Source organism: Myotis daubentonii, chromosome 7 (assembly GCF_963259705.1).
Source record: "Myotis daubentonii chromosome 7, mMyoDau2.1, whole genome shotgun sequence".
Classification (NCBI taxonomy): domain Eukaryota; kingdom Metazoa; phylum Chordata; class Mammalia; order Chiroptera; family Vespertilionidae; genus Myotis; species Myotis daubentonii.
Genome location: NC_081846.1, coordinates 46,444,872 through 46,471,793, shown reverse-complemented (window position 1 = coordinate 46,471,793; position 26,922 = coordinate 46,444,872). Strand labels below are relative to the sequence as shown.

At 40.9% G+C, this 26,922-nt stretch overlaps 2 protein-coding genes across 6 annotated transcripts in view; one reads left to right on the top strand and one right to left on the bottom strand.

Annotated features, from left to right (window-relative positions):
- SLC25A12 (solute carrier family 25 member 12) overlaps positions 1 to 9,350 on the bottom strand; it is a 164,855-nt gene extending 155,505 nt beyond the window's left edge. The window contains exon 1 of one of the 2 annotated variants that reach the window (XM_059704092.1): positions 9,205 to 9,350. In XM_059704092.1, the coding sequence (XP_059560075.1) occupies positions 9,205 to 9,222 (18 nt within the window). In that variant the 5' untranslated portion in view covers positions 9,223 to 9,350. The remainder of the gene's footprint in view (positions 1 to 9,204) is intronic. The other variant, XM_059704095.1, reaches the window with a different exon arrangement.
- Positions 9,351 to 9,464: 114 nt separating this feature from the next.
- METAP1D (methionyl aminopeptidase type 1D, mitochondrial) overlaps positions 9,465 to 26,922 on the top strand; it is a 71,735-nt gene continuing 54,277 nt past the window's right edge. The window contains exon 1 of one of the 4 annotated variants that reach the window (XM_059704101.1): positions 9,465 to 9,540. In XM_059704101.1, coding sequence (XP_059560084.1) covers positions 9,501 to 9,540 — 40 coding nt within the window. In that variant the 5' untranslated portion in view covers positions 9,465 to 9,500. Of the gene's footprint in view, positions 9,541 to 10,900; positions 10,947 to 26,182; positions 26,361 to 26,922 lie in introns of those variants that run through there. The other 3 variants (XM_059704100.1, XM_059704107.1, XM_059704104.1) reach the window with 3 other exon arrangements.

Sequence of the window (26,922 nt, the reverse complement as noted above, 5' to 3'; positions counted from 1 at the left end):
AACACTCATAATTTTAATACAAACGATGATATACTATATTCAGTACTCAGAATCTTCCAATTAAATTTAACTCATATTTTAATTACTACATATTAGAACATTTCAACTCTAAACACCTTCATTCTAATAGTATTCCGTAGTTTGATATTCCATAGTTTGAGCTCCCTGTGTTGAACCCAATCCTATATTAATGGACATTTGGGTTGTTTTCTATCTTCTCTTAGGAGCAGTGCTGTAGTGAATATTCGTGTCTAGGCCCCATTCATGTGGGAGTATATATGCAAGATAGTGATGGAATCTGAGTGAAGGGTATGTATGGCACTTCACATTTTGGTAGATTTTGCACACATTTGAGACAATAGAGAAATCTGAATATGGATGGACTCTAATGTTAGATGACATGGAATTTTGTTAATTTTCATAGTTGTGATAGTAGTGTTGTGATTGTGTAGATTCAAAAATGTCTTTATTCCTCGGAATCACATGTTTTAAGTATTTAGGATCAGAGTCATGACCTCTACAAATTACATTCAAATGGTCCAGAAGAAAAGAATGTTTGTGTAGGTGGGATATATATACACATCCATCCATACATATATGCATAAACATCTACAGACAAACAGTAAGCAAGCAAATGTGACAATATTTTTTAAATTACTAAATGTAGGTGGAAGATATATAGAGGTGTTCACTGTATGATTCAGCTTTTCTGCATGTTTCTAAAATAAAAATTGGAAAGAAAAGATATTGCATATATAAAACTACTATGAAAAAGGAACAATCAATGAATAAGAGCTCTTAGAAATTTAAAATGATTTTTCTAATTCACGCAGCAGAAATGTAGGGTATAAAGTTGAAGAAATTTCCCAGGAGATCAAAAAGAGAAATTATGAGAGAGGAGATAAATTAATGTGGGAAGTCTGGTAACCAGCTTATTTTCATTTTAGAGTGGAAAAGCAAACAGAAGGACATTTTCAAAGAATGGGAGGATAATTCCTTAGAAATGGGGAAATGAATCTTCAAATTAGAAGCGCTCACTGAAGATTGAGCAAGATTAAATCATCACTAACATCCACTGAGTGCTTACTATCTGCTAAGCACTTGCATCAGTCATCACAGTTTTCACAATAACCCTATGGCACACATGGTCTGATCAAGTGAGGTTATTTCTCCCGAGGTCACATAGTGGCAGAGCTAAGATTTTACCCCAGACAGTATAATTCACTTGCATGTTTTTTAAAAATATATTTTTATTTATTTCAGAGAGAAACATCAATGATGAAAGAGAATCACTGATTGGCTGCCTCCTGCATGCCCCACACTCGGGCTCCAGCCTGCAACCCGAGCCCACAATCCCGGTATATGCCCTGACCAGAATCAAACAATGACCTCTTGGTCCATAAGTCAACACTCAACCACTGAGCCATGCCAGCCGGCCTCACTTGCCAGCCTCAATTTTCCACTCTAAACCACTATACCACTTACCTAAAAGGATCACATGTAGACTAAATAAATTTCAAAACACTGAGCATAAAATAAAGATCCTAAGTGTTTTCAGAGGTGAAAACCTTTGAGAGGAGAGGGAATTAAAATAGCATTAGATCTCTCAGCCATACTTCATGCTAAAAGACAATAGAACAATGTCTTCAAAGCTCTGATGGAAAATTATTTTGAATCTAGAATACCATAACCAAATTATCAAGTTTGAGAGCAAAACAAAGGTGGTTTTGGAAATCTAAGAAACCAGAAAACTTACTTCACACACTTTCTGATGAAGTTATGTATAGATCTATTTTAGCAGCATGAAGGTGAAATCAAAGAGCACGTAAGATTTAGAGTACAAGAAATAGTAAAACTGATCTGATTCCGATTATAAAAAAATGTGAACATGGCAACTTAATTACATGTCCAAGAAAGTAATTGGTCCAAATTAGAATAGAAAATTAACTCCAGAAAAAAAAAAAAGAGTGTACAAGAAAGTACACTTAAGTCAGAGTCCATATAATAATAAAGCACAGTTGGCATGACTTTGAGCAGTAACCAGAAACAAAAACAGTTCAAAGTGATTGAGTCTGGAGTCAGACTGGGAAAAGGTGGGATGGGAGACTTGTTTTTCATTGTAAACCTTGTTATAATTGCATGTTTTTTAAAACTGTGTGTTACTTTGAAATAAAGTTCTGCTTAAATAATATATTGTTCAGCAACCGAAACTCCATATAATTGTCAGATAAAATACAATTGTAAACCAAGGAAATTTTTAAAATAAGTTTATCTGAAGCAGATAAGTGGCACCTTTATTCAGCAAGATTGCTCAGCCTGACTGACTTACACAAGCAGAATTCACCAAAAGAAAAGACAGTGAAGAGCTTTCTTAAAATAAAAAAGAGCAATACTCAATCCTTTTCTTTGGAAACTGAGTCTCAAAGGAATCATAGTTTACTTGAACTTGATTTGGCTACCAAAAACAAACTGTCCCCATCTTTGACACCCTTGTTCTATAAATCAACTAAGTGTAAAACCGAGGCTTTGAAAAATGTCCATGTCATAATTTGGGGGCTTTCCATTAACCCTGTGGAGAAGTACAATAAAAACGTAATGCCATCTCTTATGAGTATCTGAAGAGCTATTGTGCATAAGATGCTACACGAAGTGCCTTATAAATGTCCTGTAAAAATATTTTTTAAGATATGCAGTGTTATTTTGTACACAGGCTGGAACGGGGGTGAATCTTCCCTCCTACGATCTTTCTGGGCTTACCTATATCTTAAAATTGGAAGGTGTAGAGTTAGAGTTGGATTAGGTGATCTTTGAAGCTCTTTCCAGTTCTTCAACTGTATTCTCTTCCAACTTAATAAAAGGCCAGTTGGAAAATGTGCTTTGGTTAGACTCTCAGTTCACCTGGACAGTTCTTTAGATTCTTAATTAATAATTTTGGCAGGTGAATATGTGTGGAAGTCTTGGGCGGTACAGTTTGTTTGCCTAGCTCTCTTGAATCCCCTTTGTGAAGGCTGTGGGACCACCACAGCGAAGCTTGTTTGCTGTCTGCTACTAGAGCAGCTGCTGCTTTTCTTCCTTTATCCTTTATCAAGTAAAAGAAAATTCAGTGATGTTTGTGTGTGCTTCAGGAGAATGCTCTCCAGAGAGGTTATTCTCTGGGCTAAAGTGGATGGGTGAGCACAGAGGAGCTCAGCTCAATGGGAAGAGAGGTCGAGGCAGCATCTGCCCTCTTGATTGTTTCCACCGTTTCAGTCTTGAATATAGAATATAGAATGTGTTGAGTGAGAGGAAGCAGAAGTTAAGAAATGCACTCCTGCTTAGTTTGTCAGCCAGTTTGGGGAGTGAAGGTGGAATGTGGGAGGGGAGGAAGGGACATGCAGCTAGTTTTCTTTATTCATTATTAAATCTCTTGTTATTTCATAATCTCCACTTTGGAGATTCTTACTGCAGTGTATTTTGCATAACTGTTAATTGACCAAGGAGTATTTTTTCATGCCGATAGGCAGGAAATATATCAAAATCACAAATATTTTCAAACGCTGACTTTAATGGTCAAATAAAAAAAGAAAGAAAAAAACAACAGTACAATCTATATAATTATAATAGAGAAATATACTAATCAACCAGGATGCCATAATGGGTCAACCGGAAAGGAGGAGGTTGCGTGCTCAGCGTCGGGGGGTGAGGCAGCAGGGGCCTCCATGCCTGTGCTGTGGGAGGGCCTGATCAGCAGCAGCCGTGGCTGCTTCAAGGGCCAGAGAGGGAGGCAGGGCTGGGCCGGTGACTGAAGGGTGGGTGGTGCTGCGTGATTTCGATTCGTGCACTAGGCTCATAGTCAGTAATATTACAGAAGTCTGGAAACAATCACAGAAGAAAAACAAGTGCAGAGTGAAGGCCAAAGAAAAAAAGAGAATGCACAGTAGACTGCAGTAAAGACAGGTAATATTGTGCATTCCTGCCTTTTTGCATGTGGTTTGTCTGGTCTGCTATCTTTTATTCTACACAGATATATGACTGGGCATGGTAAAAATAGGTACCTTCCCTTAGAAAGTCCAACAAATGGTATATGTATAAAAAAAAATCTGGATAAATATACATCAACTTGTGAACAGTGATTACCTGGAGGGAGCTTTTTTGGGGGGCCCTCTTCTTTCTGTATTATACATTTCAGTATTTTTTAAATATTTGTGTGTCTTTTAGGTCCTCCCCAAGGATATGTTTTTATAGATTCTAGAGAGAGAGGGAGAGAAAGAGAAACATTAACGTGAGAAACACTGATCTTTTGCCTCACATATGCGCTCTGACCAGGAATCGAACCTGTAACCTAGGTATGTGCTCTGATCGGGAATTGAACCCACAACCTTTTGGTGTAGGGGATGAAGTTCCAACCAACAGCCACCCAGCCATGGCAAAATGTTTTTAAAGAGCACATATTACAGACATGTGTAAACAGAAAAGAAAAACCAAAACATTTTAAAAATAATTCCAACAAGAAGAGCGAGAGCCTTTTCCTTTCTCTTCTTTTATAAGTGTATATTGAAGGTGCTTAAAAGAAACACATTTCCCTTTCTCTCACCTTCATCTTTGCAGAAAGTAAAGGAGATTAAACAGGTGCAATTTCCTGGGAACTTATATAATTAAAGTTCAGCATTTTTCTCAGTTCTCAGCATCCAGAGGTAGTCAGAATCTGTGACCCCCTCACTCCTGGCAGTGCTCCTATGGGATTTCAGTTTTTCTCTATGGGCAATCTTATGGGCATATCAGTCTCAGCTTTCCAATTAGCTTCTAAGAACAAAAATAGTATCATATTTCCTTGGAGCCTAGTGTGGGCACTTAAGTTATTTATTGATTGGCTGATTGATCACCAGATTCTTTTGGAAACTTTCTGCCATTCTTCCTTACTCTGAATTGGTTCTTTCCCCAGAAGTGTATAAGCAGGTGCTACTTTCCCAGGGATTACTGAGAATAGATGGCAGTAGCTAATGGTATACATTCTTATTTAAATTTCATGGGGCAAATGCACACTTCTGCTTTAATCCAACTTCCCGCAGAGCCAGTTTCAAGAGATGAGGTCAGGGAAGCCTTGTCCCTCAAGCCTGTACAGTTCCCAACCATCTCTGACTAAAGCAAGCAGTGTTTGGGACCATCCACCGCCTTGTCCCAATAACCTTCCCATACCTCCCCTCCCTTGATCCCTGCCAACCATTCCAGGTAGGCAACTGCTCCATCAGTGACTAGGCTGTTGCTGCAGCATGATTTCTGCTTTACAATCTCCCATAATATATTTCAAGCCCAGGGGTTGAACCAGCTTAAAAAAAACAAAATGAGCCAGACTGGGCCTGAGAATAACTCCTCCCTTGGGGCAATGTTAGCCCTGTCTGGTCCCATTCCACTCTGCTTACCATGACAGACTGCCAATTTGGATTAGGTCTACACATGGCTACAGGTCCCTGAAATCTTCAGAATTTCAATATAGGAGGGCTCAGGTAGAGCAATCTTGTTAGAAGGGAGGGAGACTTAAAGTTTATTTGAGAAAATGTCATTAGACAAAACATGGGAGGGGCATGAGGGTCACACAACTAAATCCCTCTGCCCTTATCAGGGGTCACTCTAGGCAACTACAAATCCAGGAAAGGGTACAAGCACACGGAGAAATCCACATGATTTCACAACTGCCTTGCATATAGCATTATTTTTCCTAAAAAATACATGGAGCATTTACACTTTTCTAAGGACATCCCTAGATTACCAGTAAAATATCCATTATTGTCTCAAATGACTGGTATTGGAAATGACATTCTGCACGCAAGTTGGCTAAGAGAGTGCCCCAGAAACTTTTTGCTTGAACATATAATAATTTGAAGCTAGGCCCTAACTTTAAAGGAGTCTACTCAGCTACAAAGAGGGGTCCCTGTTGTATGCACAGATGATATTTATGCAGAACTCCTAGTTCCTGGAAAGAATATTTGACTTAAAACATGTAAATAAATAAAAGTATTTCCTTATACTAAAATTTAACAAACTAGAGGGCAGTTTTGGAAATACTCTTCTCAAGCTATAGAGTAAAATGCTAAGAAATGATCCTGAAATCAAATAAGATACTTTTTCTGATTCAGATGGCAAAACTGATGCACAAGCTCAGGAATGGTGAATGAAGGCTAGACTACATAGAACCTGCTCTGTGCCCAGTAAAAAACACCACATTTTTTCAGTTAGTTTTACATGTTCATAAATAACTTTCTTCTATAGATATGTAAGCACCTTACTATGTTTTTTTAAATATATTTTATTGACTTTTTACAGAGAGGAAGAGAGAGGGATAGAGAGTTAGAAACATCGATGAGAAACAAACGTTAATCAGCTGCCTCCTGCACACCCACCCCCTACTGGGGATGTGCCCACAACCAAGGTACATGCCCTTGACCGGAATCAAACCTGGGACCTTTCAGGCCCACGCTCTATCCACTGAGCCAAACTGATTAGGGCTTACTATGTTTTTAAGTATCTTGCACTACAGGTAATCCTAATGAGTATTTAAAATTTAAACTTGCAAAACAAGTTACAAAATGTATTACAAAGCAAAATTTATTTTCAAAGGATTTAATGTCACATAATCCCCTAGAGCATTTAAAAATGTAAATGTGAATTACAAATTCAATACATACATTACAGAGACCAATTTAAATATTATCACAAACTATATACAACTTTTGAAAAAGTTATATGGTATAAGTCTATAATAAAATATTACTAAGTAGAAGGAGAAAGGTAAGACTGACTTTTCAAAAATATAAGTATCAGAACTTATTTCTGATATATTTCTTTTATAAAAAAATAATACAAATATTTTTAAAAGATTCTAATAAGACATGATCTTTTAAAAACCTAGGTAAAAGGCCTATAAAACAATGGTTAATCACAATTAATAAACATTTTATCATTGAAGAATGAATTTTTGGACACAAAAAAATGAAGGTATTGAGAAGTTATTCTTTATTTCTTGAACCCTGGTTTTGAAAAATTATTCAACTTTTACTCAGGAAACTCAAGTACAAACTCTGAATAATGGAGGGAGTTCAAATCAGTGAGGTACCACAATATAATTAACTTTCATTTCACAGGTGGGAAGATGGGCAGACATGGAATCGTGAGTCACTAATGGTTACTCATCTAGATGAAAGCATAATGCCCTATAAGCCCAGGACCACAGCAGATTAGCATTGCAAGAGGTCCCAGATTATCAGTGGGCTAGCCCTTTATCCTATTGGCCAGTATGCATATATCTCGTAAATTGGTGATTTAGGAGGACACATGCTGGCAGCTTTTAATCCTTCTATAATAGCAGAAAGATATGGTATGAAAGAAACCAAATTAAGAATCTGTGGATGAACTATGCAAATTACTACCTGCTTCATTTCTCACTCATCCGATACAGCCACGTTCTGTGCTGACCTAATCGGGGATTCCACCATGGTGGTTCCACCCGAGTCCTCACAGTTTCCTTTTCCTGGTCCTTTTAGTCGCAGGGGAATATATTCTGCAGTGGTTTTCCCCAGGTTGGCTGAACTAAATCATGTGAGCATGTGTTCTGTTTCAGATGTTTGAAATTGGGCTTAATGCCTTCTGACCTTTCACTAGGGATTCTGGGTTTCTTTTTTCTGCACACTTCCTGAGATTCTGTGTCCTGCTAACTCTCAGGTTCCTTTGTTTACCATCTTCAAAAAATCTCTCCCTGAAATTGACCTGGGTTTGAAAAAGGTGGGCATTAGAGTAACCTGTAGGGGTATTTTTCATTCTCATCCCATACATCTTATTTACCTCAGTGGAAAACATTATTTCTCTTTATCTTTCAAGGTGACCCAAAAGCACCCAAAACTGGGTCACCAAAGAGTACAGCATGTGTCCTCTAACAAACTGCCAAAAAAATCATTCTCTCTTTTTTTTTAATCCTCACCCAAGAACAAGATTTTATTGATTTGAGAGAGGGAGGAAGGCAGTGAGGGAGAGAGAGACAGACACAGAGAGAGAAACATTGATGTGAGAGTGAAACATCAATCAGTTGCCTCCTGCACGGCAGACAGAATGGATCCCACAACCTGGATAAGTGTCCTGACAGGGAATCTAACCTGTGACCTTTTGGTGTACAGAACAAAGCTCCCACAGACTGAGCCACACCTGCCAGGGCCAAAATTCACTCTCTTTAAAAAGTAAAAATATCAGAACTATTTAGTCATTAAAAAGAATGAGCTAAGTGTTCTGAGATTTGATGTTTATGATGAATGGAAAAAAACAAGTTGCAACAGTAAGTCTGTGAATCCATTTAAAATATTTACAGATATCTGCCTGTTAAAGGCCTGGAATGATGCACACTGGGGTTGCATCTGCAGAGTGGGATTGTGGAGTGCAGACAGGGTGAGGAAGGGGACTGCACTTTTTCCTTTACTCATTTCTGAATTGTCTGGATTTTTCACTGAGTGTATAATTAAATCAAATCCTTAAAAATTAATTAGGAAACACATTTACCAAGAATCCTTATCAGTCTTCATTGCATTTAAAGTCCAAGAAACTGTTACATTCTTGGTTTGACAGGTTCCATGGAGAGTTCAATTCCTTCACCAGATACTCCTTGCATATCAGTTCTTTGCTGGGCACCAGACTACCAAGATGAATGATACCTGGTCCATGACAGGATGGAATCTGCCCCAGAACGCAAATAAGAGGAAAGGTGAATTTGCTACAAATGGGCACTGTCATCACTAGGGATGCATCAGCTCCCTCACTTGACTCACAACTGGCCTTCTGCAGGCTGCATCTTTCAGCAGCGCAACTGGCAGACGTCATCCTCTCATTCTTAAAAGTCAAATGTAGGATTAAGTCTCCAGTTAATACAGCTAAGCGGGGGGTGTCCTTGGGAAATGAGAAGTCCCCTAAACATACCCAGAACAGATTTTGCAGCTGCACATAAATCCTGTCTTGTCTGGAGTCTCCGTTGAATAATGTTGTAGATTATGGGACTGCCAAGGGGCAGCTGGCGACTTGGAAGCCAATTTTACATTCGAGTTGAATCCAGGGAAATAATTCGCAACGAAGTGGCAAACAATACAAAGTGCTAAGTGGAACGCTCGATTGTGCTTGATTTTTTCCTCCCAACTTCAGGTCTCCATGCACCCAAATGTTGATGCTACAAATATTGGATGCCACGCTTACCTGATAGGCTTCTTCCATCCCACCTGGGCGCCGGGCTCAGCGCGAGCGCGCGAACCGCGGCTGGAGCCCGCCTCTCGCGGCGGGAGCGGGCTCAGTCGGACGCGGGCTCCCTCGCCGCCCCGGGCCGGACCCGCTCCGCCGCCCGGGCTCCCGCAGTCAGGGCAACGCGCGCACGCGCGCTCCCCGAGGCGGTCTCGGCGCCGCCAGTTTCCCGCAGGGCTGCGCCTGGACGGCTCCGGCGGGCGGGGCGGGGCGGGGCGCGAGCGGGTGCCAGCGGCCACGTGACCCGCGCCAACATGGCGGCGCCCAGCGGCGTCCACCTGCTCGTCCGCAGAGGTAAGCACCTGCGGGACAGCCCTGCGGGGCTTCGCGGCGGCGTCGCTCCTTCGCGGGTCCCTCGGGTTCAGAGGGACCCACACTCGCGCTCCGACGTCGCGGCGCCCGCGAATGTGCGTTCAGTTCTGCGGCTCCGCGCAGGCACTCGCGGTGACACGTGGACACGCCGCAGGGACAGGCGACCCACGCGTTTGCTAGTCGCCCGCCGACCCCGCGTCACGGCGTGGCCTCTCCGCGCACCACGCCTCGGGGTGTAGGGACGTTGTGTGGGGTTTCCTCCCGCCTCGGTGGGGTGACTAGCGCCGCGAACGTGCTCGCTCCGGGCGGTGCACCTGCGGCGGCTGAACCGCGCCGGGCGCCGCGGTGCCGCAGAGAGGGCTCGCTTGTCGGCGAGATGCCACCCGCCCTGGGGGGATTGCAGAATGGCAATGTGCTTCCAGGGACTTACGATGAAGAAGAGGAGAAGTTATGTCGGGGAGCTTTCAGCGTGTGTGGCCGTTGTATGGGTGTGTGTGTGTGTGTGAAAATTTAGTAAACGTACAGATACTTAAGCTGAATTCGGGAAATCTTCTTTGGATTTGAACTAGTTTCTGAATCTTTGTTAGAAGGAAGTAGGAAGTTGTCTCAAGGACGCGGAGCGAGAACTTAACGCTTTGAGAGACTGACTACTTCAGGGGTCAGGCTGTGGGAATAAGCCCTGCGAGGTAAATACTACTTTTATAGTAAATAAGTGCGTGCATTACGTACCTTATAGTACATGACACTGTGTTAACTACATTACATAGGCGAGCTGCGGTACAGAACCCAGTACATTGGCATCATTCCCTGTTTGCAGATGATAGAAGTGAGACAGAGAGGTTAAGTAATGTGACGAGTCACAGATTGTAAGAGGCAAAATGGGCATTTGAACATGACTCATTTTTTTTAAGGCTAATTTCTCTGCACTGCGTGGCATGGTCTCTCCATAGAAATCAGCGTGCAAAGCTCAGGTGAGGCAGGACAAGCATGATGCGTGTGTGTGTGTGTGTGTGTGTGTGTGTGTGTGTGTGTGTAAAGCAAAGAGGAGAATGTTTTCAGAGAGGAAGAGGTTGCTAAGCCGATAAACCTCCGTATTTCAGTGTTGGTGGAGCTGAGAGGAGCCAGAGGATTGGGGTGAGAGATGTGTCAGGGGAAGGTGAGGGGCAGTGTCTTGAACTGGTTGAATGGAAGAGTGGAGGTCAGCATGAGAGTGCAGCCTTGTGAAAAGAGCACCAATTTACATCGCTGAAGATCTGGGCTCCAGTCCAGACTCTGTTTACTAATCAAGTTACTTCTCCGTTTCCTTTTTCGACAAGAAATAATGGCAGCTAGACTTCTTTTTTGTGCACTACAGGGAATGGTGAAGAGGATCTGGGGAGATGGTCAGGGTAAAGGAGGAGGCAAAGCACACACACACACAGATATAGATATAGATATAGATATAGATGATCTCTTTGCAGATTACAGAAATAGCATATTAATATCTTTTGTCACTTATGCTGTTGACAAATGGTGGCTCAGACAGTCGGGAAAAGCTGCTCTAGGGAAGCCAGGCCTGGTTATTGGTTCCTATAACCCATCCCACCATACCCCACAATGCTGCAACAACTGAGGCAGGGAGCTTCTCATTAGAAGAGGACGGAAAACGTGTCATTAGGAAGGGATGGGGAAAGGTCCCCTTTATGGAGTATTCATAGCGAGTTTTAAATTACAGACAAGTGTCCTGTACCACCTGCTCTCCACCTCTCCTTTCCCCTTGGTTGAAAATGAAGAGTAAGGTCATGAAGGCCCCTCTTTCTCTTCCCTTTCACCCATTTAGAGTGATCTACCTCAATCTACTATAAGTTGTTTTGTTTGTGTGTTTTTTAATTGATTTCAGAGAGGAAGGGGGAGAGAGAGAGAAACAACAATGGTGAGAGAGAACTACTGACTGGCTGCCTCCTGCACACCCCACGCTGGGGATCTAGCCCACAACTCAGGCATGTGCCCCGGCCAGGAATCGAATCTTGACCTCCTGGTTCAGAGGTCAGTGATCAACCACTGAGCCATGTAGCCAGGCTACTATAAGTCTTTATGTGCCAACATTTATCAACATCTATGTACATCTTTTCCTCCTGGAAAATGGGAAGAAGACATTTCTTAATCTCTTAAGAAGGGCATAAAGTATTCCTCATGATTCTCCAGCTCATTGTAGCTTTAGTAACAGCTACAATGTGTGTGTGTGTGTGTGTGTGTGTGTGTGTGTGTGTGTGTGTATGTATGTATATATATGTATGTATGTATATATAAATTTCCAACCTTTTCTCACTATTGCACTCCTAACTAAATTGTTAATTTTGATGAGCTGTGTCCTATCTGTTTGTCTTAACAAGCACAGTACCTGATTTGAAGTTAAATTCATTTAAAACATACAGAATTGAGAGGCTGTTAAGACTTGTTTTCTTCTATAATGGGCTAAGGCAGTGGTCGGCAAACTCATTAGTCAACAGAGCCAAATATCAACAGTACAATGACTGAAATTTCTTTTGAGAGCCAAATTTTTTAAACTTAAACTCTATAGGTAGGTACATTGTTATTAACTTAATTAGGGTACTCCTAAGGCTTAGGAAGAGCCACACTCAAGGGGCCAAAGAGCCGCATGTGGCTCGCGAGCCGCAGTTTGCCAAACACGGGGCTAAAGGATGGGTAGAAACTCTGAATAGTGACATTGGAAAGGACAGATCAGTCTCTTGGAACCAAAAGATAAGGTGACAAGAGCCTTTTAGGAAGCACAGTATTTGCACATAATGTGAATGAAAAACCTTTCAGAATGGAACCCTCTATAGAAATATTTGTGCACAGAAGTTATATGGCAAGCCTAAAGATAATTATCTCAAAATGTCGGTTATCTTCACATGACAGGCCAAGATAGTACCTGTATTCCTTTCTCTCTTCCTCCCATGCGCGCGCGCTCTCTCTCTCTCGCTATCTCTCTTTCTCTCATCTTCCATCTACCACCACAAATAATTTAAGGCAATTTTACTTATTCATACCTTTTTTTGGCATCTGTGAAAATTTAATTCCAGGCAATTTGAATGGTGAGTCAGATTTATTAGAGATTATTAGGGGGGGAAAGAGTTGGAATGGGGGAAGGGAAGAAATAATAATAATAATAAGTGCTTGGAGTTTAAGTAATGTAGCCATGGAAGATAAGAAGTTGAAGCTAGCTACTTTTGGTAGTAGACTATACAGGACTTGGGGACCACTTGGGGACCACCTGACTGGGACAGCTGAGGCCTGTGTGTGAGAAGGGGTGGAGATATCAGACTCCTGCTCCCTTAGGGTTGAAGGAAATGATAGATGTGCATATAGACAGTTTTTCATGTGGGAGAAAGGACAGAAAGTTGAAGAAGCTCGACTTCTATCTCTATCTGTACATTTCTGCAGAGATGGGAGATGAAAGAAGGTAAGAGATTGGTAAAGAGGAGGAAAAGCTGATAAAGGATAATAGGACTGCCCCGCACTGTGAAGACCCAAGTGAAATTAGAGACATGTATTTGTAGTGGCCCCATTCATTGCCACTGTGTGATTTTCTCCAAATGGGCATCCTCTGTGTGTGTAAGAGTGAGGGAAGTTGGCTTGATTGGAATTTTCCAGATGGATGCACTGGAAAGACCAGGGAGTAAATAAGGGAACGGGAGGGGTTGGCAAGAGGGGGATTAAATCAATGAATTCTAGAGTCAAGCCTAGACTGGAAGTTTTCTAAGGACATGACCTTGTCTATATTGTTTGTTTCTGGGTCCATCATTATTTTTTACTTTTTTAAATTTAAATTCTTTATTGTTTAAAGTATCACATAAGTCCCCCTTTTCCCCCATTGACCACTCCCCAGCTGCCCCCACCCCCCTGTCTGTGTACATTGGTTATGCTCATGCATGCATAGAAGTCCTTTGGTTGATCTCTTACCCCGCCCCCCCCCCCCCCTCGCCTTCCTGGGTCCATTATTATTACAACGAATAATCCAGAGTATATAAGTAAAAAGAGAAGAGGCTAGTTTGGGTGGGGGAAGGAATTGTTCTGAGAATTACCAGCAAGGTCAAAGCACAGGTATAGTGGCAATGAAGAGAGAACTGGAGAGTTTCGGGCTAGTCTGGAGTTTCATGATGGAGGTGACTTCTGAACTGGGTTATATAGTTCTTAGTTTCATTGGAGAAAGAAGCCTAATACATATAACAGTACAAAGCAGTATAATTGTGCTCTTGGAATAAGAGGAAGGAAAGATAATTTGGGGCTGGAGTGATCACTTCATAGAAGAAATGGGAATTGAATTGAACTTCGAAGGATGCCAAATAATTTTACTGTATGGATATACCACATTTTACTTACCCATTCATCAACTGTTGGACATTTGGGCTATTTCCACTCTTTGGCTCTTCTGAATAATGCTGCTGGGGTCATTTGGGTGCAAGATTTGTGTGGACATATTTTTATTTGTTTTTAAATAGAGGCCCTGACTATGTTTACAAGTAGAGGGAAGGAAGGAAACTGGTGAGGAATAAGGACCACTGGAAATCCTGGAGATGTGGGCCTTTCAGGAGAGAGGACAGATCTGAAATGTGGAAAGGAACGGGAGGAGGAGAAGGGGAAAAATTTCCTTTGGAAGTGGGGAGAGTGTCTCTACTTCTGAGACCAGGAGTGAAGGAAGAGTTGGATTTCTTTTTCTTGGAATGAAAATACTTAATTAAAAATATATTTTCTGCTTACAAAAGTAATATGAGGAAAGCTGTATAACAGTGACTAAGAATGTGGGTTTTCAAGTCAGACTCGTTTAGGTTTGAATCTTGATGTTGCTGCTTACTAGTTGTAGAACCTTGTACATGTTGACCCATATAAGCTTGAGTTTCTTCACTTTTGTAATCGGGATGAGACAAATACCTACCTTACTGGGCCGTTATGAGGATTAAAGAAATATTGCCTGTGCCACTGTACTAGCTACCTATTGCTGTGTAACAAATCACCCCAAACAGCAAACACTTATTACGTCACAGTTTCTGAGGGCCAGGAATCTGGGTGCGGCTTAGCTGGGTGCCTTTGGCTGAGGATCCATCAGGTTGCAGTTGAGCTGTTGGCTGGAACTGCAGTCATCCCTGCTTCAAGCGCACTCCCATGGCTCTGGGCAGGCCTCAGTTCCCCCTGGAGACTTCACTTTCTTATCACCTGTGTCTCTTCATAGGACTGCCCACAACATGGCAGCCTGCTTCTTTCAGAATTGGTAATAAGCGAGAGAACTGGAGTACCTATGACAGAAATCTGTCTTTTTAAACCAAATCTCAGAAGTGACTTCCCATCACTCCTGCCATATGCCTTTGACCACATAGACCAGCACACAGCGGCAGACCAGGTGTGAATACCAGGAGGCCCGGTCACTGGGGACCATCTTGGAGGCTGGCCGCCACAGCAGCTCTCAGCACAGAGCATGGCACATAATAAGCTTAATAACTCTTCCTCTGGTAGTATTAAGATATATAGAGATGTATAAAGAAGAAAGTAAAAGCTATTCATGGTCTCACCATAGATCGAAAGAGTAGGCATTTTTAAAATTGTTTTTCCTCCTGCCTAGCTGGTGTGCCTCAGTGGTTGAGCGTCGACTTATGAATCAGGAGGTCACAGTTCCATTCCAGGTCTTTGCACATACCCAGGTTGAGGGTTTGATCTCCAGTAGAGGGCATGCAGAAGACAGCCAATCAGTGATTCTTTCTCATCATTGATGTTTCAATCTCTCCCTTTTCCTTCCTCTCTGAAATCAATAAAAATATATTTTTTAAAGAAAAAATTATTTTGCCCTGACCGGTTTGGCTCAGTGGATAGAGCATCAGCCTGCGGACTGAAAGGTCCCAGGTTCGATTCCGGTCAAGGGCATGTACCTTGGTTGCAGGCACATCCCCAGTGGGAGATGTGCAGGAGGCAGCTAATCAATGTTTCTCTCTCATTGATGTTTCTAACTCTCTGTCCCTCTCTCTTTCTCTCTGTAAAAAATCAATAAAAAAATATATTATAAAAAAAAAAAAAAAAGAAAAAATTATTTTTCCTCCTAAGGAGAGCTACTAGTAATATGACTATGATTTTTAAAAATTTTTACCACACCCATAAGAGAAAGTTTATTAGTAAAATATTAACTTAGGAAAATTAACTTTTGAGGTCCTTTTATTGTTCACATTTGGAGTCTCTACATCACACTCTTATTTATCCTTCTCTTCACGATTGTGATAATTCTGAATTTGGAGCATCATATACTCTGTCTCTGTCATCAGTGAGATTATGATTTTCCTGTAAGATCAAACAGAAATAGGTCAGGAATGAAAAGAACACCCTTGTCATACTCTCTGTCAACTGGCTAATGCTGGTGAAAACCAAACCCTCTAGGAATTGCTATTTCAAAAGACAGCTCCTCTCTGTCGTCTTCTGTCATTTCTTCCCTACTTTATACTCTGTGACTTGCAGCTGTTCAGGGCATTGCTGAGCTCTGGGGCACTGCAATCGGAAAAGTGAGTGAGCAACACAGCAGTAGAAGGCTGGGGTGTAGGGAGGCTGTCCTCTGGTGATACAGTAGGTAGGAGATACAACAAACAGCTAGATAGCAGTGTGATGGCACGTTGGAAAGCACTGGAAGATTATCAATTACCTAGATTTAAAAAAACGAAAGCCCTTGACCATCTCTTTCGCCAGTCACCTTTCAGCAAGGCTTTCTAACTTAGGGGACAGGGAGACAGTACAGGTTAAAGGAAAATCACAGCTCCCCAGGAGTCATGTGAAGTCAGCTTACGTGGATCAGTACTTGTGCTGGCTTCTTTTACAAGGGTCAGATTAATTTTCTAATATTGTTTTCTACTTTAATGTTATTGCTTTAATCATTAGACTACCACCAGTTCCTTCAGGCAATAGGAAGTGATTGAAGATTTAATGAGACTCATATTGCTTATGCTTAAATGTTGATGACTTCCTGCATGCATATTAACCCTTTGAGGGCCAACCAATATCCTAGGAACTACGCTAAAATTGCCAAGGCATTTTTGCTGATTTTACAGCAGTTTAGGAAAAAAATTATGAATCGCAAGTAAATGAAGTTACATATTCAAAAATTTAAGGAAACCTTTACTACATTGACATATTTAGCAATATCATCATCACTAATAAAAGCAGGCTTAGAACTGGACGCCATTTCGAAGCTTTGATAGCGCTCCCGGCACTTTTGGCGAAAGACAGGAGGAGCGCGATCGTGCTCCCCGGCACTCTAGGGGTTAATTATTGCTGACCTTGATCTTAAATTCCTTCCTAATACAAATGCTCATCAAGCATACCTACTAGATCCCTCAGTGTTTACCAGATACCTGGTTTGTTTCCAAAAGAATATTAACTCTAATGTTCAGAGTATGTCAGATTTTTTAGTACCCTTTTCTGATTTGTCTTGCAGTTCTTACTAGGACTGTAAATCTGGAAAATTTAGGGAGAGAAAAATCAGCAACTCTTAACAGGGATTTAGCCTAGTTTAAAAGACTGTTCTGTTCAGCAGACCTTGAACATGTCCTAATTGGTTGTTTGGGTCAGAATGTCCAACTGGCAACTCTCAGACCCCATCCAGGCCGCAGAGCATTTCTGTGTGCACTCCGGCTGTCGAGCAGCAGGACTTGGCCTGTTCCCTGCTTTGGCGGCCCCCTTCTTCAGTTCAGGCCCGCCCCCTTCTGCCACCGAGGCCTGGGAAGCCCTGGCTGGCCACCTGGTCTCTCCGTGCCCTGCATCCGTGCATTGGCACCCCCACCCTTGCCCCAGTTATCTCCTCAGCCACCCGGGCAGATTTCCTGACAACAACCCTCTCCAGAACGAGGACCCAGGGCAGCAGTTGTTGGAGCGTGTGCCAGGAGAAGTGAGAGGGCCAAGGCGTCTAAGGGAAGTTGAAAGCAAAGGAATATGGAAGAGAGCGGGGGAAAGGACCACATCAGTTGAAAAGAAAATAAGTGTATAAGTACTTGAAGTGGGGTGGTAGTATACATAGAGACATATGTGAGTGGGAAGTAGGTAAGAGGTGAAGGCGTTTGTGTATGGTGATGCCCATCTATAGGGGAGGAACAAGAGAGATAAATGTGCGTATGAAAGAGGCCACTTGTGAGAGACAGGAGAAAGGAGAGAGCAAAACAACAGCTCAGTTTGGCAGACCGTGACCACGCACATGCGCAGCATTGGGGAACAGTCTGACAAAGCATTCTTTTTTTCCAGATTTGTGAATATATTATAACAAAAAGTGTTGTTTTAAAAAAGTTAAACCACAAATAGATAGACCCATAGGAGAGTACATTGAGGTTATTTTAGAATGTCACAAATGAGTAGTCATTTGATTCAGAAGCACAGCCTGCTTGCTGGCATGTTGATTGTTTTATTTATTTATTTATTTACTTACTTACTAATTTACTTACTTATTTATTTAAATATATTTTTATTGATTTCAGAGAGGAGGGAAGAGATAGAAACATCAATGATGAGCCATAGTCTGATAGGCCCATGGACTGAAGGGTCCCAGGTTCGGTTCTGGTTCCGTAAACATACCTTGGTTGTAGGCTCAATTCCTGGCCCTAGTTGGGGTGAGTGCCGGAGACAACTGATAGATGTGTCTCTCTCACATCTATGTTTCTCTCTCTCTGTGTCTCCCCCTCCCTTCCACTCTCTCTAGAAATCAGTGGAAAAATATCCTCAGGTGAGGATTAACAAAAAAAAAAAAGAAAGAAAAAGAGACATCAGTGATGAGAGAGAATCATCAATTGGCCGCCTCCTACACACCTCCTCCCTTACCCCCCAGATTGAGCACCCAACCCAGCATGTGCCCTAACTGGGAATCCAGCTGCAACCTCCTGGTTCATAGGTTGATGCTCAACCACTGAGCAGCACTAGCCAGGCTATTGAATGTTTTAAATGTGGCTCATCCCAACCAAAAAACTGTACAGTATCAGGGTTTTGATAACTTAAGTGTTTACCATTTAAAAAACACACACATATAAGTAGGATGATTTTTACACACCAATATAAATTTTTTATCTTTTTAAATTAGGCAATCTTCTGTTGCTATTTAATGGAGTAGGTGCAGAGATACCCATTTTGTTATAATTCTTCATTTTTGTTTATACCTTACCCTCAACTTAGTATGCTGTTTCCTTGCCCTTCATTTTTGCCAAAATCCTATATATATCAAGGACTATGTCAAGCACCACCTTCTTTATAGGTCCTCTCTTGGTCTTCCCTAATGATTGTGATCTTATCTCTCTGTTCCCCTTCCTTTTAAAAAAAATATATTTTTTTATTGATTTCAGAGAGGAAGGGAGAGAACGAGATAGAAGTATCAATGATGAGAATCATTGACTTCCTCCTGCACGGCCCCTACTGGGGATCGAGCCTGCAACCTGGGTATGTGCCTTTGACCAAAATCGAACCCAGGACCTTTCAGTCCGCAGGCTGACGCTCTATCCACTGAGCCAAACCAGTTAGGGCTTCCCTTTTTCACATCAATTGTTTGAACCCCAATTGGGGTTAAGTTGCAGGAAACTAAAGTCATTGTAGCTATTTCAAGTGGAAGTACCTTTACTTTAGGAATTGGGTGTTCTTTGTTGTTGAGGGGTTAAAGAAACAGCCTGTAGCCTGAGCCTATAAGAACAACTTCCAGAATAGCTCTTCTGAACTGGCCCACCAGGGGAGCTAAGCTGCTATCCCTACTCAATACTCATGAAGCTATGGGACACCAGAATGCTGCTCAGAAAAACCTAACATTTGCACACCTGTGCTCACCTGTAGAAAAAGGATAGTAAAAGCAACAGTCATGAGGACTCCATCACACTTTCCCATTCAAATCTTCCACCAAGGCATCTAATTGTTAGAGTGACATTCAGATACAGAACCCTCATGTAAGAGAGTCTGGGAAGTGTAGTTCGTAGCTATATAGGCTCTGTAGTATGGAAAATAATTAGGTAAAGGTTGGAATGGAATGCTGAGTTCATCATTTCCTATATAGTCACTCACTGTGAGACACAAGCTGTTATATTTGTAAAGATTTTCACACTAACCTTATCATACTAGTTAGTGGATTATCAAGACTGCTAGGTCAGGAAATATGTATAAGTAATTTTTATACCACCCCCCACACAGTAAATATACAAGTTTCAGGGTAAGAACTGATTACTTGCTAAATGAGTGAAATTTAGTCATCTTGCCAAGAGTAGAATCATTACTTGGATATAAGAGAAGACATTTTAATATTAACCCAGGACAAAACAAGGTAGTAATTAGAAGGGAGTCTAAAAAACTGCAGGGTAAATTTAGGTTTGTTTATTTAAAAAATAGAAATTTAATTGAGAATATATCTCCAAATAACTTTTTCCCAATACTGAAGACAGCCTATGAATGGTCCATGAATAAGAGGAAGTGTCATTTGGGGGAGGAACCATTGCCATTTGATGTGATGTTTGGAATGAGAAGATTCAGGAGTATAGATGGAATTGAGTCCTGTAAACTTGTCTCTGCTTATTAAGAACAGAGGCAGATAGCCCTGATGGCGTGGCTCAGCAGTTGATCATCCACCCAGGAACCAAAAAGTTGCCAGTTTGATTCCCAGTGAGAGCACATGCCCAAATTGCGGGCTTGATCCCCAGTGGGGGTACATGCAGGAGGCAGCGGATTGATGTTTCTCTCTAGCCCTCTCCTTTCCTCTCTCTCTCAAAATCAATAAAAACATATTTTTTAAAAAAGAACAGATGATCTGCTGTGATGATTAAGATATGAAAGCAGATAAGTTTTAAAAAGAAAAAGGTTATTAGAAAATATGTGCGTGTAAGAAGTAAGGGGGACTTTCATGCCACAGATAGCAAAGGTGATTGATGATTTCATGACTACTGACAAATTTATGAGAATATAAGGACTCTAATAATGAACTGCAGTCAGGGTTCGAAGGATAGCTTCAACAAATAAGATACTATATTATAAATCTTTCCTTTATCTGAAATAAGAGGCTCACTTAAGAGATATTTCCAAGTAGTGCAGAAGTAGGAACGTAAGACTATGAGGAATGGTGACTTCAGCTCTGGATGTAACTTACCATGTGACTTAGTTGGCAGCCTGTGGCTTCAGATGCCACTACTTTCTGATCTATCTGTCTGTCTATCTGTCTATAATATTCCCCAAAGTTAGTTGTCCTCTGGAGCTAGAGATTAGGCTGTCCCAGTGGTTACAAACTTCAGTGTGTGTTAGAACCTGGAGGGTTTGTTGAAAAAAAGCTAAGCTCTGCCCAACTCTCCAAATTTGTATTTCTTCTTTTTTTCTTTAATCCTCACCCAAGGATATGTTTCATTGATTTCAGAGAGAGAGAGAGAGAGAAACATCACATCAATGTGAGAAACATTGATCGGTTGCCACCTACATGCTCCATGACTGGGGATTGAACCCAAAAACTAGGTATGTTTCCCACTGGGAATCAAACCACAAACTTTTTTCCTTTTTTTTCCTGTGTGGGACGATGTTCCCACTAGCTGAGCCCCTCAGCTGGGGGCAAATTTTTATTTCTAATGAGCTCCCAAGTGATGCTAGTCTGAAGAATCACACTTTGAGAACCACTGCAGTGTCATGTCCAATATAGAGCTCATCATCCTTGCCCAAAAGTCTCCCCTTTTCCCTTTTGGGTTAATAACTCCAGTATTCATCCAGGCCCCTAGGACAGAGGCCTCGGGAGAGGAGAGTAAGGGGTAAGTAATTGCTAGACTTCTCCATCTCCCCAATCAGGCCCACTCACTTGTCCCCTTCTGTCCTACAATAGCCTTGTTCTTTACCTTCCTGCCTCTTATCTGCTCTTAACCCAGCTCACCCAAATTTTTGAAAATTTAATTTAAAATTTAAATATGATCAGTACTTTTCTTTGCCCAAATTTTTAATGTCTTCCGCCTGTCTTTAAGATACAATTTAGCCCTACCTGTTTTGGCTCATTGGATAGAGAGTTGGCGATTCCGGTCAAGGCACATACCTTGGTTGCAGGCTCCTTTCTGGCAGAGCCCTGGTCAGGGCACGTGCAGGAGGCAACCAATTGATGTGTGTCTCTCACATAGATATTTCTCTCTATCTTTCCTCTCTCTCTCACGCACTCTAAAATCAATGGGAAAATATCCTTTGATGAGGATTAACAAAAATAATAAGATTTAAACTCCTTATTTTAGAACACAAAGCTCTTTATATTTTGTCCCTGAGATTGCATCTCTAATCCTTGTGATAGGCACTCTGCCCTCAGGCTATAGCTCCTATACATTATACAGAGACTGCTCTCTGTGTGCAATGCATATACCACCACTGATGTTCACCTCACAGTACATTTCTGCTCAAACTGTAGGATTCAGCTTAAGTACACTTTGATTTGTATGTACCACCTCTTGGTTCCAGTAGCATCCTGATCACACATCTAGTGCTGTATTGTAACCTTAGCTAAACAGTTTCTCTTATTCCCTTCTAGGCAGCATGGGTATTGGGAGTCAATAGGTGTGGAGTGGGGCCTGGGAATCTGCATGTTCAATAAACTCCTTGGCCATTTTTGAAGGCACAGACCTCAGTTTTAAGTGGTTTCCAACATCTACTTCAACTCTGAAATCTCAAGGCCTTTCCTTCTTGCATTTTAACTGGTTCTGTGAAGGAGGAAAAAAAACTTTGGGGTAGTTGATTAAAACAAAACAAACAAAAAAAAAGCATATTGTAATATTCTTTAATGCCCACAGTAAGATAGCTTATTATACTGAAATATAAGACAGGGTAGATATGTAGAAACAAGACAGATAGCCTTATTTAAGAGTGTTTCCTTATCTCTTCAACTTTTTATTCATTAATTCTAAGACTATTTATTGAGGGTTTGCTATGTGCCAGACACTGTTCTAGCCATTTGGAGTACATCAATGAATAAAACAGACAAAATTCCTTACCCTCAAGAAGCCTGCATTGCTAGGCAATAAACAAATATAATGAGTAAATCACAGACTGTTTTGGAAGATGATAAGCACTATGGAAAATTGAGGTGGGGGGAGCTTTCTTTTGTCAGGATTTAGTAGTGAATCACTAGAGATAATAGTTTATTTAATTTGAGCTATTTAAATAAGCCATTCTTTAAGTGGCAGACTTTAATCTGCACCCAATCAGAAGAGAGTTTGTGATTTGCAATATTCAAGATTGGTTTTCTTTTATAAAATTGACAATAACTGGCTTTCCCATTTTGTCAGTAGAAGAAAAATAATAGTTTAGGGAATTGCTTCTAAGGAGTCCTAAGTAAATTATGTGTTTTAAAATTTGTACTACTATAAAGAAAAAGGAAAAAAATTAAGTCTCAAATCATTAAAGATAATTTTGTGTTTTATACTAATCTCTAAGGCTGATTTAAATTTTTTTAAGAACTTTATTCCTCTTCTTGCCGAAACCGGTTTGGCTCAGCGGATAGAGCGTCGGCCTGTGGACTGAAAGGTCCCAGGTTCGATTCCGGTCAAGGGCATGTACCTCGGTTGCGGGCACATCCCCAGTGGGGAGTGTGCAGGAGGCAGCTGGTCGATGTTTCTCTCTCATCGATGTTTCTAACTCCCTATCTCTCTCCTTTCCTCTCTGTAAAAACTCAATAAAATATATTTTAAAAAAAAAAAGAACTTTATTCCTCTTCTTGTCTCCTTCCCATTTTAATTTTTTGCTTGTTTAGATTTCCATATTTAGGTAAAAAGTGTCGGTCCTTTTGGGATTTATAGGGACGCTTCATGGCATGGATGAAGAAGCGCAGGACTTTAGCTTTCTCTCTCTGGGCCGCTCAGAAGTAAGAGAAACAGACTGTCTCTGTGGAGAACCAGAAATCACTTCTCCATCTTTACTTTCAAATAACCAAATCAAAAGATCTAACATTTCACTATGAACAGTTTTAAAAGTCAAATTAATGTCAGCTGCAGAGTAAGCTAAAAGAGTGATAAGTATTATTGTGCACAACAGTTGAAATTGTTTTCAGAGTCCTACCACAATGAAAGACTTTTGTTGCTCGCCTTAAAAACTGGAACTGTATGGTAATTCTGATGACTGTCAGTTCCTGTGGGGTGTTTACACAAAGGTACTTATAAATGAAGAGTCATTTTTAGAGCAATTAGAGAAGAGGCTAGACAGAGAATAGCCAGCTCAGGGGCCTGGCAGGTCGGGGTTAAGGTTTACTGACAGGATAGGGTCAGGTCTGTGCCACCACTGTTGGCCCTGGTACCTACCCTCCGGATGCACCCAAGACCTCAGCCTGCCTCCGCGCCCTGCCGTAGGCCAAACTCCCATGCAGGGTGTGGAGAAGAGAAAGAAGAAAGAGGAGGGGAAGTTCTACTAAAACTTTACAGTTCCGTATGGAAATGCAAGTTTGAAACTATTTGTGTATATTTTTCTGGCCCAGATGTTGTGTCACATTAGGAAGAAGAAACTTTAAAACATACAAAGAATTGTCTGTTCTTTAAACTTTGTAGTTTGCAGTTATTGCATCCTGAAGAAAGAAATTGCCTGGCCAAAGTAGTCTTTTAATTTCATTTTTCCGTTTTGAGTTACAGGTTTCTGGCAAGCTCCCTGACCACTACTATTACCTGGTGGCGCCTATATTTCATCAAATTTAGACATGCAGACTACCTGGATCCAGGCCCAGATGAACTGTTGTGACTGATAAACATGATCCCACCCTGCCCCCGTGCATGCTCCTGCTTTTCCCTTTAAGGGAATCTAAGACTTTGAGTTCCTGAGTCCCCAAGGGAGTTAAAGAAAAATGTGTTCCGGTTTTCAGTATTTGAGTTTGCTCCATGGTTTTCTGTGCTGCATCTCTGCTTGCCCAGAGTCTGGTGAACATCCCAGCAGTGCCCCCACTTCCCCTGTGTTGGTAATTAATGCAGGGAAAATTTTTTGTTTTTAATAAAAACAAGCAGAGACATTTATCAGTACCCACAGTCAAGGCAGAATTTGTTTGACATCTTGTGATTGCTGCTTACAAAGAAAATGACAGCAGTTAGTAAACAAATAAGAAAAAAGATGCTGTTTATTGGTAGTTTTCAGATATCCTAAGAATATCCTTGCAACATTACTTACTGTCTTTGCACGCATGAGTAGAAAATAGTAGAATTAATAGTCATTAATTTTTGAAGTCTGGATTGCATTAGATTTAGATAATAATAAAAATTCAAATATTAAGCAAACATATTTTCACAAAAAAATTTTTATTGTTGACCCTAGTACAGATGTCCCCTGTATTCACAACCCTCCCCCCCCTTTGCCTTCCTCCACTCTAAATGTATTTTTATCTGTATAATACACTAGGGGATTTTTCTTTCATTAGATTAGATTTCAAACATTTGTTTTTATTATTATAGGAGGAATATTAGCATTCATTTTAATTAAACTTAAACATTTCCCTAGTGAAGTATTTTTTTAGTAGCTATACTAGTATTCCTGTAGGTTTGCCCCAATAAAAGGTTATGAAAAAAATTGTCTACTTGCTTCCTAGCAGGTTTGGCTCAGTTGACAGAGTCTTGGCCTGTGGACTGAAAGATTTAGGGTTCGATTCCCACGAAGGGCATGAACCTTGGTTGCAAGCTCTATCCCGGGCCCTGGCCAGGATGTGTGTAGGAGGCAGCCAATCGATGTTTCTTCCCCTCCCTTCCACTCTCTCTAAAAATACGTGGAAAGATATCCTTGGGTGAGGATTAACGTAGCAAAAACAAAAAATTGTCTGTTTGCTTGGAAACAGAAGTTTAATTTTGAAGTTTTCATTTAATTCAGAAATTTTAAAATGAAATTTTGGGATATAGTCAAATGGGAAAAGTATGAAAATGTTCAGGATCTGATGCTTTTGTTTTTATATGATCTAAGAAAAATAATTATCCTGTCTGTGGCTTAAGTTATCCTACTTGGAAAGTGTTACTTATAATTTCAGTCCCACCTCACGAGATGATGTGGAAGCATCAGACCATATATTTCCATAAGTACTGGGTAAACGTGGGATTGCTGGGAAGGGAAGAGAAGAAAGTTTCTGGGGTGTTGGTAATAGTTTGTATTCTGATAGATATTTGGTTACACAGGAATATGCCTTTGTCAGAACTCATCAAATGATATGCTTAAGATTTGTGCATACCATAGCATATAAAGTTTACCTCGGTATACAAAAGATAAGGAACTCTAAACACACATATTGAAGTTTGGGCAATGATATGCATGTTGAAGTAAGGGGAAATGGGTTATTGATCTTTTGAAACTTACTTTGAAATGCATAAAAAATGGATAATGGAATGTTTAGAAACGTGATAAAGAACAAATATAGTGAAATGTTAATTGTAGAATATAGGTAGTATACTGTACAATTCTTTGAATATTTTTATATGTTTGAAAATTTTCATAAAATGTTGGGGAGAAAATGAAAGTGCGGTTTTTTTCTCATTAAAAGATCTGTGTACTTCCATTTTTTATTCTAGCCCACTCCTTTAATTCAAAATCAAGCCCCTTGGATTAATACCAAAAGTGGCTAGGGGTATGAATGTAGCCATTTAGATAAATAGAAAAATGTGCCCACCTCATATTTTCTCTAATAACTTTAGAAAAGCCATTACCAAGCATGGAAGCCAAGGGTGTCTTTACAAACAAGAAGAGCTCTAAGAAACCCAAACCATGCAGCCCCACCAGTGACCTTTCTGGGCAGATGAAAATTGGCCTCCAGAACCCTCACCTTGGAAAAGGACATGGCCTCTGGACACATAATCTTCACCAATGGCAGGCAGGTGACACCCCTAACCCACCCCACCCCCCGCTATATACCTTATATACTAAAGCCCTATCAAATGAAAATGGGCTTTCTGTTTTCAGCCAAACCCCAGGGATTTGGCCATGAACACCTCCACTTTTATCAGAATGCCAAGCTATCTCTTACATCTTGATAGAGCCTTCTTTTTAAAGATATCTTATATGGGACCCCTGTGATACTTATGGTGTGTGTGTGTGTGTGTGTGTGTGTGTGTGTGTGTGTGTGTGTCTTGAAGGATCAAAAGGGTAAATTGGTTCTGGTGGAATTTGAACCAAACTTTTAAAAGCTAATAATAATATATTTTTAAACAATGTTGCTTAGTTGGTGCTTGAACAGTAAACTGGACAGTCAAGATTCAAAAGGCTTAAAGATCTCAGTTCTTTTAAGGTTTCAAAATGAACTCTGACTGGTTAATTTATCTTTATCCTTTTACTTTCTCACTTGGAAAGTGAGGACTGAAACTGACACAAAGTGCCCAGTAAGTGGTTCTCAAGCTTTAGTGTTTATGAGGATCATTTATGTAAGAAACTGTAGTGTGT